The 16,634-nt window shown below is 37.1% G+C and overlaps 2 protein-coding genes across 3 annotated transcripts; one reads left to right on the top strand and one right to left on the bottom strand.

Annotated features, from left to right (window-relative positions):
- Positions 1 to 1,024: 1,024 nt before the first annotated feature.
- LOC306882501 (conserved oligomeric Golgi complex subunit 2-like) lies at positions 1,025 to 12,589 on the top strand. Of its 2 annotated transcripts, none has more exons than XM_079437162.1 (18): positions 1,025 to 1,220; positions 1,988 to 2,149; positions 2,285 to 2,350; positions 2,432 to 2,512; positions 2,588 to 2,688; positions 3,168 to 3,276; positions 4,742 to 4,921; positions 5,063 to 5,187; positions 5,286 to 5,412; positions 5,542 to 5,681; positions 9,792 to 9,853; positions 10,054 to 10,202; positions 10,277 to 10,459; positions 10,538 to 10,610; positions 10,710 to 10,852; positions 11,246 to 11,385; positions 11,490 to 11,670; positions 11,767 to 12,589. In XM_079437162.1, the coding sequence occupies exons 1-18, from the start codon at positions 1,161 to 1,163 to the stop codon at positions 11,872 to 11,874; spliced, it is 2,190 nt and encodes a 729-aa protein (XP_079293288.1). In that variant the 5' UTR covers positions 1,025 to 1,160; the 3' UTR covers positions 11,875 to 12,589. The 2 variants fall into 2 exon arrangements, with proteins under 2 accessions (XP_079293288.1, XP_079293287.1); XM_079437161.1 differs by having other exon boundaries at positions 10,051 to 10,202.
- A 497-nt stretch (positions 12,590 to 13,086) lies between these two features.
- Positions 13,087 to 16,396, bottom strand: LOC306882503 (angiotensinogen-like; the record flags this gene model as incomplete). Its single annotated transcript, XM_079437165.1, has 5 exons — positions 16,343 to 16,396; positions 14,392 to 15,186; positions 13,685 to 13,955; positions 13,439 to 13,589; positions 13,087 to 13,263 (listed from the first exon to the last, which is right to left on the bottom strand). The coding sequence occupies exons 2-5, from the start codon at positions 15,158 to 15,160 to the stop codon at positions 13,087 to 13,089; spliced, it is 1,368 nt and encodes a 455-aa protein (XP_079293291.1). The 5' UTR covers positions 15,161 to 15,186; positions 16,343 to 16,396.
- Between the last annotated feature and the right edge of the window lie 238 nt (positions 16,397 to 16,634).

The following is a 16,634-nucleotide window of genomic DNA, read 5'->3' as shown; positions in this document are numbered from 1 at the left end:
TATGAAAACATTAACGGTTACAAAAGGGGTTACATCTGAATATTATCACACACGTGCAGATTTGATTTGATACAAATTACACTGACTGCTTTAAAATATGAGACACCAATGTTTCAAGAGTTTAGGACACATGCTTCTTCAATAACCGTTTTATTTCCTATTTGGGTTTATGTATATGCTTTATTTTTTTTAAGCGTAACTGTTTTTCCGAAGCATTTTTAACATGTGTTTCCTATCATAACTTTGCAAATATATGATTTCAATAACAGTATTATAGCTAGCTTATTAAAACATTTCTTGCTATGATTTTAAATCTGTATTTAACCTCAGAGCGATTTCAAAATAAAAATAGGTGCTAAAGTCTAATTTTGTGGTGTCTGTGGTTTAAATTAAAGTTTTTATAATCTTAATTCAAGTAATGAAGGATTTTGAAAGTCTGACAGTATTCAGTGTTGAATACTACTGTAAGGTTAACCCGGAGTGACATTGAAAACATCTGTTGGAAATTTAAGAAAAGTAATCAAATAATCAAAGGTAATTGAAATAGTTACACTACTATACATTTCCAAAGTAACCTTCCCAGCACTGCTTATCATATTAATATTTTCCAGTTTAAATATACAATAGCATCAAACGAGACATTTTTCATATTCACATTTGTATCATAAAATTGTATGTCAATTTTTTTAATTTTTTTTTAGAAAAACGAAGCAAAGATAATATAAGATTGAAATATTGACAGTAAAAACATTAAATTATGTTACTTTAGTGCTTGCAGCTTTCTAGTCTTTTTGAACCACTAGTAATTTTCCACTCTGGTTTTTATTGTATCATAACACCAGTTACATAAGAGGGATGTGTTATTCGTAGCATAAAATACTTGTCTTCACTTAGCTGGGAATAATTAGTCATTAAATGAGTTGTCATCACTGTTTGTGTAGTAATGTCGCTGCAGTACCACTGGTAGCCAATGGGGCTATTCCCAGATTGTCTCTGTCGGAAACTGTAGGGTTTTGTATTTTCCACCCTCTCGTTAGCGTGTGCCATGTTTGCGGAAGTTGAATCGATTACTCTGTCATTTGAACGAAATGTAGCAAATAATCTTCACGTTTAAACAAATACATTTGCAGGTTATTTTGTTTGTGGCCCGTCCTAAAAGAATGATGACCTTACCAAAGGGACCCGATTCTTTGTGTTTCGACAAAGACGAATTTATGAAGGTGAGTGAGCTATTAGTAATATAATCAACTGGAAGGAGAGCTGTATTCAGCTGTGCAGTAACTAACTTGTTTATGTTTAGTTTGTGTGTTTTATTTATATTTTAAGTACTGCCTGAGCAAGTGTTTTTAACGGTGTCTCTACTGACGTTATGTTTGGGACCGAGACCCCAATAATGTGACTTACACTTACAAATGAAACTAGTAATTAGAAAATCAATCTATAGTTCCTTTCATGTGCTTTTAATATGTTCATATGAACTATTACATGAAGTTTTAACCATCACAAATCCATGCTCTAAAAATGTGACTGACTTCAGTGTAGTTTTTTTTTTTAACCAATCAAATCAAGCTGTTGATAAATAAATAATAATAAAAAAACGCAAGTCATAAGATGAGTGAGCTTTCTCAACCAGTAAACCGTATCATTTAGGGTCTCAAAAGACCATCAGAAATACACAATATAATATTTTACATGGAAGACAATTGGAAAATGTAATCAAATTGAAATGATGTTCATAATCAGTTATCATGTGATTATGAAATGTCCGCTTGATACCTTTAAAATGTATTTTAAATGGCCGTGGGGTCTCTCAGCCCCAAAACAGGACATAGTGTTAATGGAAGCTCAGACTGTTTGTAAGGATGTTTTTAATATTCTCTTTACAAGCATCCCTGACTGTTTTCAGTTTCTTAGTGTGCTTGACATTATTTGACACCTATCTGTCTCGGGGTATTTTGATATTAAATATTTGTACATTTCCATGCAGGATGACTTCGACGTGGACAAATTTGTTGCTGATTGCAGAAAGCGTGTCCAGCTGGAGGAGATGCGTGAAGATCTGGAGCAATATTACAGACTTCTCAAAACAGCCATGGTCGAGCTTATCAATAAAGACTATGCAGATTTTGTTAACCTGTCCACAAATCTCGTGAGTCTGTGCGTTTTTAGCATTTTCAGTAGAAATTGGTGTGCCTCCAAAGACTGTGTGCTTATGTTTTTTTTCTAGAGCATCATGATTTTTGTCACTTGCTTTGTAGGCTTATTGTTTGTATCTGTGTTTTAGGTTGGAATGGATAAAGCCCTTAATCAGCTCTCTGTCCCTCTTGGCCAGTTACGTGAAGAGGTGCTGGTAAGTGCTTAACACATCAGTGAATACATTTGAATTGGCCATATTTTAGTCATTATCTAAGTATCTTCCTCTCATGTACAGAGTTTGAGATCCTCTGTGAATGAAGTTATTGAAGCTATAGACACCCAGCTATCCAAGCAAGATGATATTCAAAAAAAGAAGGTAAGTTATAATGCTAAAAATTAGAATACTATGTTAAAACTATGCAACTATTGTCCAACATTGTGTCTTTTGTAGCTCTGTGTGTTAAGACTTATCCAAGTTGTGAGATCAGTGGAGAAGATTGAGAAAATTCTTCACCAAAACACCAAAGATACAACATCACTTGAGACAAGCAGGTATGTGAAGTAGTTAAAGAGACAAGAAGTAGATGAGACAAATACACTACTGTTCAAATTTAGGAGCTGTTGATATGTTTTTTTTTTTAAATAAATCTCTTATGCTTACCAAGGCTACATATATTTGATAAAATCAGTACTATTGTGAAATATTATTACAATTTAAAATAATTGTTTTCTGTTTGAATATTTTTAAATGTAATTTATTCCTGTGATGGCAAAGCTGAATTTTTAGCAGTCATTACTCCAGTATTCAGTGTCACATGACTCCTTTCTCAATAAAAATATTTATCACTATTAAAAAATATAAAAAAGTAAAAATCTTACTAACCCCAAATGGTAAAGTAGTGTATATTGCAGCTTCTTCTTTTGAAATATGACTCATGGCTTAAGGAAAGGATTTTAGATCATGTACTATTTTCATTTTACTTTGCATTTGAATTCAACAGCAAATGAACAGCTTGTTCCTTGTTTTTAAGTCCTCTTCTGGCAGGTCAGATTCTAGAGCGGATTGCCACCGAGTTCAACCAGTTACAGTTTCATGCAGTCCAGAGCAAAGGAATGCCATTGCTTGATAAAGTCCGACCGGTGAGCTCCCAGTCTTAAAATAACCCATTATGTTTATTTTAGCTGGGGTAAGAGAATGTATTTACACTATATGGACAAAAGTGTTAGGACATACCTCTTAATTATGGATTTCTGGTGTTTTTATCAGACCCGTTTCCACAGGTGTGTAATGCCGTGTTCCAGACGAGGTCGGAAGTGGGAACATCCAAGTTGAAATGTCCCACTTCAAACCTCAGTGAGTTTGAGTCAATCACACGTCATGTTATCATATTGACCTCATGATTTTGTCAATTATGGCAAAAGCAGAAAAAAAGTAACATAAAATGCTGCCATTCATTTTGAAAACAACAGACAATAAGAATAAATTCAGGTATCATATTATAAACTTAATGTGTAATGTTTTTAAGTTTGATACGAGTAGCTTCACACTGTGCTCATTAGATGCAGTGATGTCAAATTACGCGTCTCGCTGAAGTCAGGGTTGATTGATCTGCCCCGAGTTCATAGGTCGGATATCCGACTTCAAGCAGCGTTCTAGACGTTATTTCCAAATAGGAGGTGAGAAAAATCTGAATTTAGATTTGTCTGGAACGCAGCATAAAATAAAGCACCAAGCCATGCAGTCTGCATTTTCTATGGCTGAGCAGCTCATGCAAGCCTCACATCACCAAGTACAATAAAATCAGAATCAGAATGAGCTTTATTGCAGGTATGTTTACACGTACGAGGAATTTGTTTTCGTGACAGAAGCTTCTGCAGTGCAACAGAATGACAGTGACAGAACAAAAGTAAGTAAATAGGGAATAACAATATACAAATTGACAGTTGTATGTACAGGTGTAATACAATAGACAGTTTTGTATGTATATTATGTGCAAATTCGAAATGTAAACTAAGTATGTGTGTTAGATAAGTATAAGTGCATAATAGTGTTGTGTGTTCCACAATTATTGTCAAGTTTTCATGAGATGGATTGCCTGAGGGAGCAAACTGTTCCTATGCTTGGCCGTTCTGGTGCTCAGAGCTCTGTAGCGTCGACCAGACGGCAGCAGTTCAAAGAGGGAGTGTGCTCATTAGCTTTGGATAAAAGCGTCTGCCAAATGACTAAATGTATGCAAATGTCGGATAGAGTGGTGTAAATGCCGCCACTGAGTTTGGTGTGGAAGAACTTGACTGACCCGCACAGATCTCTGACCTCAACCCTATCAAACACCTTTGGGATGAACTGGAATGGAAATTGCGAGCCAGGCCTTGTTGTCCAGCATCAGTGCCTGAGCTCACAAGTGCTCTATTGGATGAATGGGCAAAAATTCCTACAAAAACACTCCCAAATCTTGTTGAAAGCCTTCCCAGAAGAGCTGTTATAGCTCCAAAGTAGGGCCAACTCCATGTCCCTGTTGGTGTGATGGTCAGGTGTCCCAATACTTTTGTCCATATAGCGTACATCTACTTAACGATTTTGTGTGGGATTTGTTTTGTGTTCCAGAGAATAGCAGGTATCACTGCTATGCTTCAGCAGTCTCTGGAAGGCTTATTGATCCAAGGCTTGCAGACGTCAAATATAGATATTGTGCGGCATTGCCTCAGGACATATGCTACCATTGATAAGACCAGGGATGCAGAGGCACTGGTCGGACAGGTCTTAGTCAAACCATACATGGATGAGGTAATTTGCATATCTGTCATTACTGACAATGTTGTGAGTTTTGCCTAATGAGATTCAAGCATACAGATACAAAATTCATGGACATGTTATCTGTCTTCTCCATCTGAATGTAGATTTCCTTTTTTTTTTTTTTTTTGTCAGGTTATAGTTGAACAGCTTGTCAAGTCGAACCCTAATGGTCTTAAGATGATGTACTCAAAGCTGTTGGAGTTTGTGCCTCACCATTGTCGACTGCTGCGAGAGGTGACTGGTGGAGCAATCTCTAGGTATGTCTGCCACTAAAAGTGAATGTTTACTACATTGTGCCATTGCTGTCATATTACACACAATACATTTTAATGAGTTTACACTTTTGTATGCCCAGCGATAAAGCCGACATTGTTCCAGGATATGACTTCCTGGTGAACTCCGTTTGGCCTGAGATCATTAAAGGTGTTGAGGAAAGAGTCCCTTCCCTTTTCAATCCTGGAAACCCAGATGCATTTTATGAGGTAAGCAAAGTGAAAACATGCAGTAGCATTTTTAACTTTTTGTTGTATTCTTTAAATTAAATCACTTTTTACAGTGGGAATGTACATTTCATTAAGTGGTTTTCCTTGTTTCTGTGTTCTGTTATGCAGAGATACACTGTCAGCATGGACTTTGTGCGTAAGTTTGAGAGGCAGTGTGGTTCCCAGGCAAGTGTGAAGAGGCTGCGAGCACATCCGTGCTACCAGAGCTTCCACAACAAATGGAACCTGCCAGTGTACTTCCAGCTGCGGTGAGTATGAGGAGTATGAGGAATCCAGTCACAGCTGTACGATTCCAGTGCTTTATCTGTTCATGAGCTGTTTTTTAGGTCAGTACAACCTGGAAATTCTGTGTGACCCATTTGTTTCCTACACTATGATATAGTATATATTGAGATTAAACAGTCAATCCCCCACCAAAAAGTACAGAGAAAGAGATTCCTTTAAGGGGTTGTTTGTAACCTGCTTCCTGTAAACAGACCCTGTGTGTGTTGGAAGTGATTCAAATAGTTTTTTTTCATCATTTATTTGGAATTTCATGTGCAGCTTGGATTCTGTTCTTTGTTCAATATATTTATTGAGAGATAATCGCCCTGGATATGAATCGATCTGTGTTTTAGTCTGGACTATCTTTGCTCTGTGATGTTTGAACACTATTTGCTGGTTATAAAGTCCACTGCTATCTTAGTTTGTTTAAGCCAGTTAAGCCTGTAAAATGTGTTTGCTTTTTCTTGGAATTAAGGTCTTGTGGTGAAATTCAGTAGCTCTTGTGTTGTTTGTTTAATTGTTTAGCATACTGGATTTGAAACCAGCCTATGTTTGATATTTTCTGTAGTTATTGAACACTTTAAGACATCTTAAAGGGGTCATATGATGATGCTAAAAATAACTTTATTTTGTGTATTTGGTGTAATGCTATGTGTTTACGTGCTTTAAGGTTCAAAAAACATTATTTTCCACATACCGTACATTATTGTTGTTCCTCTCTGCCCCGCCTTTCTGAAACGCTTCCATTTTTACAAAACTCATTATTCTGAAAAACTCTGATTGGCCAGCTATCCAGTGTGTAGTGATTGGCTGAATATCTCAAGCGTGTGATGGAAATGTTACGTCCCTTACCATATATGGAAACACACAGCACCTCCACGACATGGCGGTGGCAGCAACAGTAGCTGGGTTTCCATCACCCTGTTTTAATGCGTATTTTGAAGTATAGCATGAGCAATGCCAAATTTCGGATAAAAATCCCTTAATTTGCAAAAATGTTTTTACGCTCGCTTGAAGTGGTTTTTGACTTGTGCGAAAAAGGGGCAATGCGAATAATGGGAGATGGAAATGCATTTTGCAAATAAATTCCTCCAAGTCTTTGCTCTATGAGATGGGATAACTTGACTAGCAGCGGACTGATCTCGTTCCACAGCATCTGAAATGTTGTTTTGGTCGACTGTGTTCCCAAACAGCAGCATTCACCTCCGAAAGCAATGACAGCATTTATTGTGTTTCGTCTGCTCGCTCTGAGGAGCAAGTAATTTTTCATATATGGAAATTATTATATTCAGTAGCTTAACCTATTTTTCTATCCACCTTTTTCTAGCTGTAAAAATGGGCATAATTTGTAAATTCTATGGGTCTGGCTTCTGGTCTCATCCGTGTCCAGCTGTTTTTAGCTGTACAAAACAGTTCGTTTGCTGCTTAATATTGAAAATTGGTGTGTCTTATTAGATTATTTTAATGTATTATCTTAATTATGGTCACACTAGTTTGTAGTGCAAACAGTTTTACCGTTTACTGCACGTTGTTATTCTCCTAGTTATTTACTTCCGCGTTGAAGAAAAAGGTGCATAGGCTATTTAGTACCAGTTTACCTGTAAGTATTTTTTTTCTCTTTAGCACGGTTGAGACGGTAATTGTTTCTCATATGGACGTCTGTAACAATAAATTTACATATCACCTCAGTGATAAAACTCATGGATTCCGATGGCGATTTATTCACAGTGGAGGAGCGAGTTCTGTGAATTTTATTTACAAATTTATTCTTATTATTGTGGAAAATGTATTTAAAAATACTTACTTTACTTACTTTTACTTTTTGTCATTTAGCAGACGCTTTTGTCCAAAGTGACTTACAAATAAGAAAAAGTAACTAAAACTAAAAGTTACAACTCTATAATTACTATATACCCACATATTTAAGAAAATAAAGAAATGAAATAAAATTGACATGCATATAACAACATTTCAATAATAAACATATAAATGAAAAAACTAAAATAAAAAGCGATACTTCTATCCCTTGCCGGTGTCCCTGCCCGGTGGAGTCGCACGGTAGAGTTGATGGTCCTTACACTCTTCGGTCTTCACACTAAGAGGCCTTCACACGACGACTGCCGCGGTATAATAACCTTTTTTTATACCAATCCAACAAATCACCATTTCAATTCAGCTGGACCCACTTTCCTGTTTATCAACTAAAAATGGCCAAGCAAGTGCACACACTGACAAGATACGCGATACAGTACGAGACCAAACGCGATTTCAGCACCTCTCAACACAGTAAGCAAAAATAAGCGTTTCCTAGCAACGGCAAATGCGCTAAACACTGAGACAAGTAAATACACTTAGGAGCTGATTTTAAACTTCCGCTGATAGACTGCTTCTCTTAAAGACTATTTCATTACACTGCCTTCTGCTGACGCTTGAACCCACTTTCCTATTTATCAACTAAAAATGGCCAAGCAATTGCACACACTGACAAGATACGCGAAATGTATTCTTATTATTCCAAGCATATTTTATAATGTATAATCCTAATTAGTATTTGATTATTTAAATCTCCTGTTTAAAAATAGGAAAATACGCACTATAGTTGTATATAATTATATGCGATATATATCCGTTTATTATACACATTTTAAAATTGTATTGCATACCTGCTGCTGCCATAATAAAGACCCATTTCTAATGTTTACATGCTTTTCTTCTCTCACTCGCTGTGGTGGAGCAGATTAGAGGTCTTCACAGGTCCACTTGGATCCAAAAACCCGAGCGGGCTCGGGTCCAAAACTTCTACGAGTGCCTCGGACACGGGTCGGGTTCGGGTTCCACTCACTTCATTACGCTGTGTGTGAATGCAAGGCGTTTCTTTTTTTTTTGTGCAGAAGCCCTTCACTGGAGATGAGGTAGCTAATGTTGCAGACAAAACTAGCAAATCCATGATTTATTAACCTATCGATTTAATTTTTTATACAACTATCACGTTTATATTTCAAATCCACTGGTTACAATTGAAAGCCAAAAAGGGTTTATACACTGAATTTTGAATCGATTTCTTCTCGTAAACTCAGAGATGTGGATTCGGACGGCAATTAAATTACCACAAGACCTTGGTGTTTGTCAAAAAACAGTAGGTAATTTGGCCATTGGATTTTTACGGGGGTGGTGAGAGAAAAACACTAACATCCTGGATTCAGACGGCATTAAAATCACCAACTACCCCCTGTAAATGGTGAAAAACACTTACGTCCCCCTGAGAAACAATTACCATCCGAATAGGGCTTTTGACTCGTTGGATGGAAACGGTGCTTGTTCACAAATGTTTTATGCGATATTCCTATTTTGCGCATAAGTTAAATTTGCAATTTTGGATGGAAACCCGGCTAATACTACAGGGAGAATAAAAGTTACGCCTTCTTTCTTTGTGTAAACTTTTGGGCGGTGTTATGCAAATCTTCCAACACAGTGATGTAGTTATGTGGGGGCATGTTTAAATGAGGTGTTTTAGGAAGGCGTGGACGAGTATTAACTTTTATAAAGAATATTTCTTTGGGTTTGAGACTTTGGTCTTTGCAACTTTATGAATCTTATACATGCACGAACAGCTTGTAACACTCCAAAGACAAAGGAAAACTTGAAATCGCATCATATGACCCAGTTTAATATGTTTGTTAATTGTTACAACTAAAATACCAAGTGTAAAAGTTCTCTGATTTTAATGGACTAAAAGAATGCTAAAAGTTTGAGTACATGTATTTTCGTTCTCTCATACTTCCTGTGCATCAGCCCACATGGAAGTCACATACAGCCAATAATGGAGCTGTGTAATGGATTCTCCATTACCAGTCTGACCTCTCAGATCACAAATCAGCTGTTTAATGTTCTGCTTAATACAGAATTAGTATTTATCAAAACAAAAAAGTCCAACATCTTTGCATATCCTGTGCCGTATATCATATAATTATATATTATGTAATAAGTTTGAAGTCATTGAAAACTTCATTAAGAATCAGTGTAACTGCTATGTAGCAGAAGCCACTTTGAAGTCTTTGTGTCTCTTGACTTTCGGGCTTGGGCATGTTTTTAAGGTTCAAGGAGAATGCTGGAAGTCTAGAAAATGCAATTTCTGATGGATTAGAGGCAGCTCCAGGTCAGTGAGTGTATTTGGGTTCATGTAAAAATTAATGCACATGAACATAAAACGTGTGGTATTGTATTACCTTCTCTGTGCATCTGTTGACCTGTTGTTGTTTGCTTTTTATGATAAATATAGCTCTCAATTTTATAAGAGCATGAGTAAATGATCACCACTGACATCCAGTCTGCTTTTTGAATTTGTAAACTCAGCAGGCAGCAGCTACCACCTGCAGGTGACGGAGGTGTTGTGGAGCTGTGTTTGCAGGTGCTGGGCAGACCAGGTGTACCTGCCATCACTTGCTCATCGATTTTGGAAACTAACGCTGCAGCTGATTTCCAGATACGCCACCTTTCTTACAGAGGTAAAGCATTCCTGGTGTAAATTACATGAATTATAATAGGATTGTTATTCATGTCTTTCTTTTTCGTCTCGCAGGTCCTAACAAAATCACCTCCTCCAGAGACTAGCAAAGATTCGGTAAGACCGCTCCCAAGCTCCGCCTCCTCCACATCCAGCCGCACATCACAGGATGCAGACAGTGAAACTGGCGGCCCCACTGTTTTGTCTACCAAGAAGCTCGTCTTCATTGCAGCTGATGTTGATAAATTACAAGGACAGGTAATTCTGATTTTTATTTCACAGTCTAATTTTGATCTCATTTGGATCGAGTGAGAAATGCTTTTACTCTGTTCCCAGATTCCAGATATCTCAGAGATGATCAAGGCCAAATTGGAGAGTATTGGGTTCAAAAACTTTGCTGTTGTTTCAGGTTTGTTATGGAGTTTGAAGCCATTTCTGATGTTGTAAGATTCTGATGCCATTTCTAATGTTCCCAAGTAATAAGTTTCTTTTCTGTTTGGTGCTCCAGAAGCCTTGCAAGATTCCAGCGTGTCCCTGTCCAGCTGTATCCCTACACTGAACAGCAGAATGACTCAGCATCTAACAGAAAGGAGCGTTCGTTTCCTGAAAAACGCTTCGGAAGTCCCACGACTTTATCGAAGGACTAACAAGGTCGAGTTATATGCCCATGTAATATTTAAAAGTCGTGCAGAAAGAATCAGTGAGTCAAGATCTGAGACAGGCTGGGAAGATTGATTGATTTGTTTTGAAATGTTTATAAATTATTTTATTGACTTCCCATACAATATTTACTTAGTTAGCTATTTGATGACTCTATCCATTTTAAACAGAATTTATTAACAGTGGGAAGGAATAACCCGATCAACAACTGCTGAATAGAACCAACTCACTTGGATGTATGTCATAATGTGAAAGAGTCCTCCTTCTGTTACAAACTTCAAAAACCTAAAAGTGCCAGTTTGCAAACTTTGCAAGTTTACATTTTCCTCTACAAGAAGATGCTCAGTGCTTTGGCCTGAACTTTAGTTGCTCTCTCATTAATAGGAAGTGCCCACCAGAGCCTCAGCCTATATGGAGAACGCACTTCAGCCACTCCATCAGCTGGTCACCGACTCCAAAAATGTGGTGAAAGACTCCATCATCCAGGAGTGGCTCCAGATCACACTCTCAGACTGCACCCATAGGTACAGCAGAGAGGAACTTTTATGATTCAGAAATGTCTAGGTAAACTAGTTTATTAAATTTAGATTGAAGAACATTTTGTTTAAAAATGACCTCTGTTTAATAGATATTTTGAGACTATATCGGATGTGCTGAGCTCAGTGAGGAAGATGGAGGAAAGTCTAAAAAGGTTGAAACAGGCTAGGAAAACAACCACCTCCAGCACCGTAGGCATCAATGCAGGGCCATCAGATGACAGTAAGATCCGCCTGCAGCTGGCACTGGATGTGGAGTATCTTGGAGAACAGGTATGAACATGGTTCTTGATGAACGATTAGCTTTTCTCTCCTATTTGTGCATATCAGGTTTGCTTCATTATACTTATCTTTTTTTTTTTACTCAAGATTCAGAAGATGGGTCTTCAGCCAAGCGACATCACCATGTTCTCTTCTCTGCTGGAACTGGTACAGGAGGCAAGAGATCTCGCTTCAGCGGAGCAGACGGGGCCCTAAACCAGAATGGCCCTGAGGGACCAGATCAAAAGTAGGGTCCAAAATGGTTACTGATCCGAATGATGCCACATGGCTCAGTATCTGCTCCAGGAGTGGTTTTATGAAGTTCTGCCATCCTTCAACTGTTCTAATAGCAGCTATCTCGACTTGTCTGCAAGAGCAGCACACTAAAAGAATGTGATTTACTCTCTGATAAGTTTTTTTTATGGTTGAACTATATGGGATTATATGGCCAAAAAAGTCATATAATTTGTGGTTCAAACTTATTGAACAAATATAAAGTGCTATAAGCTCTCATGTCCTGTCATATAGCAAAAAAAATGCACTCGACACGGGTGTTCTTTACTGGAGTTGTATCTGTCAGAAATAGTTTTTCTCAGACATTAGCTCTGGTGAACCCTGCCAAATAGCATCAACAGTGCAAACGCTAAAGAGGTTTAATACTTATTTTGTAATATATCAAAATGGGTGTTGAAGTTTGTGTTTCATTGGGTAAGAATGGGACTACTAAGATTTAACAATAAAAAAATCAGGATAGTATGAAATGTTTGTGAGTGCGATGTGTGTAGAGAGTTAATTTGTTACTAAAATGGCCTTGTCGAACATTTAGGAAAGGTCAGTGACCCCTCAACTGGAAGAGTGTGTTTTTGGTGCGTAATTGAGATTTTAGAGGTCTTTTCATAGCAGTTTTCTCAATAACTGTTTATTGTTCATTTGCCTTAAACATGCACCTCGTACTGGATAAAGTAAATGTGGGTTGTTTAATGATTTATTATATTTCATACTGTATGGTGGTTTTTATTTACAGGATTTTTGGTTTCTTACATTTTTGTAGAATCATTTTGCCATTTTAGTTAAAAATGAGCATCCCTCCGAGTCATATTTATTCATAAATATTCCAATTTAATTTGTTTTAACAGTACATAAATGGAGTTTATACATATTTCTTATGAATACATCATTACAATTATTGCAGTTCATTCAGTAACCATGTTATGCATAGAAACAAACTTTATATTAAACATTTTGAATTAGCAAATATAAAACATCCAAGTCCAGAAAATCCCTAAAAAGATTGCCTGAGCAAAGATATAACAGGTTGACTTGATGTTATCCATTGTTTAACATATGGTTATTAGTTGAATTAGTTGAAACATTAAAACACCGTTTATATTGTAATATAATGTAAAGTTGCCACCAGAACAGAGATTTTTAGGTTGTTGGATTCACAATTTTGCCGAGCATGAGTATTGCATTAGAGTTGCCCTCTACAATAGCAAAGAAGAATGGCCGGTTGACCGTGACTTTATGGGGAACGGTTTCATCTTCAGTTCTGTTCTGAACCTCAGAACCTCCTTCTGTCATCTCAAACACAACCTTGTTGAGGACCTGTAAGACATATGGAGGTTACTGTTGTCATTTGTTTTACAGTAATGAAAAGAACCGTGTGGACCATGTTGGTTATAAAGGTAGTTATTTATAATTGTTACAGCTGATCAGAACTGGTTATAGTCAGATTTGACTGGTCCTAATTGATTTTAGTTTGCTCTAAACAGAATTTTACCTTATCAACGGTGAAGTTCTCCTTGCTGCTCAGTCTTCTGAAGTTGGCATCGGAGCCCATGAGGTATTTTTCCACTGCCATTTCAGATAGAACTGATCTCAGGTCTGTCACAGCCGTCAAGGAGAATTTGGGCAAAGATAGTTCCAGATTTCTGGCAACACAAACAAGTAAATCTGTGATTGGTCTTTGAGGTCATTTTATTTACTATTTTCAGTGTGTGCTTTCTCAGAAAAAACATGTACTCACGTTTCTTTTAGATTTCGATGCCATGTAGGTATGACCGTTAAGAGCTGCTTCTCAATGTCCTGCAGACTAGCTCCCTCATGAGGCAGCACTAGTAGCATATAGGTTCTCTTACTGAGACCAAGCTTGACTATAGAGCACTTCCTGCCAATATCATTGAAGTACAAGTAGTTTCCTCTATGCATCATGAAGGGGACTTCGACACTTGAGTTCTTATGAGTCCAGAACTTCTGATCACTGGTTGCTTCAGGTTGGAAAGCAGTTTTCCAGTGACCTGGAAAAAGTTACAGATTTTAAAAGGTCTATTTATTTTGTTTCATTTTATTTTATTTCATTTTTGAAGTGCCTCAATGAGTCAATTTCCTACATTGTTTTTTGTTTTCTGTTGTTTTTCAAAATCCCAACCTACAGCAGGTGATTTTTATGAAATTTTATTTCATTTATTTTTTGGAGGGCCTCCATGAGTCTTATTTTCTACATTTTTTTCTGTTGTGCATAACAATAAAATAAGCCCCCCCCCCCCACACACACAAAAAAAGAAACAAATTAAAATAATAAAAAATAAATAGTAAATTAACTATATTACTATAAATATTGCTATTAGTCCTACTATACTTAATGTCACTAAGTCTTTCAAGATTCTTCATTTAATTAAATGAGGCTAAGAATGACACCGTTTACATTTTTTGAATAATTTTTGAATCACCCACCTTTAAAATGCACAGAATTAGCAAACAACAGGTCTGTTTTTTGAGTAACACCCTTAAACAGGTCCTTAACCTTGCTGTCTGATGTTTTCTGAATAAAGTTGTTCACTTGCACCTCAGCTTCCTTTGCCTTTGAGAAGTCCACTGCTCGGACAAAAGAGTCATCTGAAAAATCTTTTGTTCCACGTAAAAAGTCTTTGGAAAGGTCAGCGTCGCTGTTAATGAAAGTCCACACGAGGGTCCTGAGCTCATTTCGTGATTGGCCTACCTGCGCGCTGATGGCCTGGAGCGTACGCAACACTGTGTGTCCATCAATGAAGTATGCACAGTCTGCTTGTTCAGATTCTAGGTTGAGTCCTAACAGCTGTTGGTAGGAAATAGCAGTCTTTTTGGATGCTCCCAGGTAGAGGGTCACCAAAGCCCCAAAGGTATTTAGGGGTGACAGCAGTGTGTTGGCATGCTTCTGTGTACGACTAAGTGCCTGGTACATGCGTAGGCCGAGTGAGTTCTGCAGTTCTGCTAACACAGCAGTCCGTTGGGTGAGGTTTTTCAGGTTCTCTGTGGTGCTGCTGGATCGTGGGTCTGGCTCAGTGCTGTCCTGAAGAGGAGTCAGTGGATGGACAGTCTCGATGGGCTTGTGTTCCTCATTCTGGATAACCTCACAGTTGATGTTTTCAGAGCTAAAGAGGTTGAAGGGGTGGACATACACTCGATTGGCTGTTCCCATTGCAAAGCAGGAAACTATTAAGAGAGTCAGGAACATCTTGTTCATCTAAATGGGAAATCCTTCCGGTGTGCCTATTGGATATTAAACTGATTTGATTATGACATGGACTTGCTATTACATGAGAATACGAACAAAAGCTTACCACATATTACATGGAATTATAATAGACATATCAACACTTTTTTGCACTTCAGAACCAACAGGAGGCCGTTTGCTTTGGCTAATCGATGTCTGCTCTTCCACCCCCATTTTTCACAGAATAAATTGACAAGTTTCTGCTTTACAGCAGGTCTCTTTACTGAGCTGTATTTGAGGGCAATAACCCTAATGAACCAAAGAGCAGAGAACACATGACTCAGATAAAGGAGCAAAGAGTCAATTGTTTACGCTCCAGTTCAGCTTCATCGTAGTTCAAAACGCTCTTAGATATGATGCAGAGTATAATATATATATATATATATATATATATTTTTTTTTAAAGAAATTTATGCTTTTGTCACAGAAAAGACACATACAATTCTGTAGAAAACTGTATTAAGGTACAAGAGCTTTCCCACATAATTTTTTCTGTTGTGTGTAACAACATTATGGGCAATTATTGTATTTCATTTAATTATATTATTTATTTTCCTTATGTGAACGCTAAAGAATTGCATGTAGTTTCAGTTTTGACTATTTGGGGAATTTCAGCAATTGTTTTAACTATTTTAAAAAACAAATCTGAAAATTGTCATAAAATTAACAAATTTGAGACTTTTTTTGCCCATTTTTGTTGTTACACTTAATACCAGATTCAAATTCAAAATGTAGTCTCCACAAAAACATTAAACAGGACAAGTGTTTTCAACATTGATATAAAACAAAAATATTTCTTGAGCAACAAATTAGCAGATTTCAATTATTTTTAAGGATTGTGTGACTTAAAAAATGCAACGTAAACACACACACACACGAGATGGCACATGTTATATGTATATATATATATATATATATATATATATATATATATATATAGTTGTTTATGTAATAGTGCCAAAACTTACAGTCCAAAGTCCCAGAGCAAAACTGAGATGCAATAATATGTCTGGATCAGTTATCAATGTAACGCGTAATTCAACTAAGCCAAACGTTTTGTCAGGATCATTTAATGATAACTCTTTAATCACAGGCATAGATAATCAGTCATAAAGGTGTGAAAAAAGATAAAAAGACAGATCTCCTGTTTACCTTCAGATGCTTTGCTGATTCTAGAGCTGGACTATGGTGGACTGAGGGTCGAGCCTGTATTTAAATAACATATATTGCATGATGACCAGTCCACTTAGTTACACATTAACACAGTATTGAGACACTCAAGATTTCCCCAATGTTCAGCTTCAAACCGGATTCTGTGTGTTGATAAACAACTTCGTATAAGAAACCACACACTGCCATATTTACTTTAAACATGATGTCAGACTGGTCTTGGGGAGAGAACACTATGATATGGACGTGACTTTCAAAAGATGAAAAACAGGAA

The sequence above is a fragment of the Barbus barbus genome (assembly GCF_936440315.1).
Source record: "Barbus barbus genome assembly, chromosome: 16".
NCBI classification, from domain to species: Eukaryota; Metazoa; Chordata; class Actinopteri; order Cypriniformes; family Cyprinidae; genus Barbus; species Barbus barbus.
This window is presented reverse-complemented; position numbering and strand designations above follow the sequence as displayed.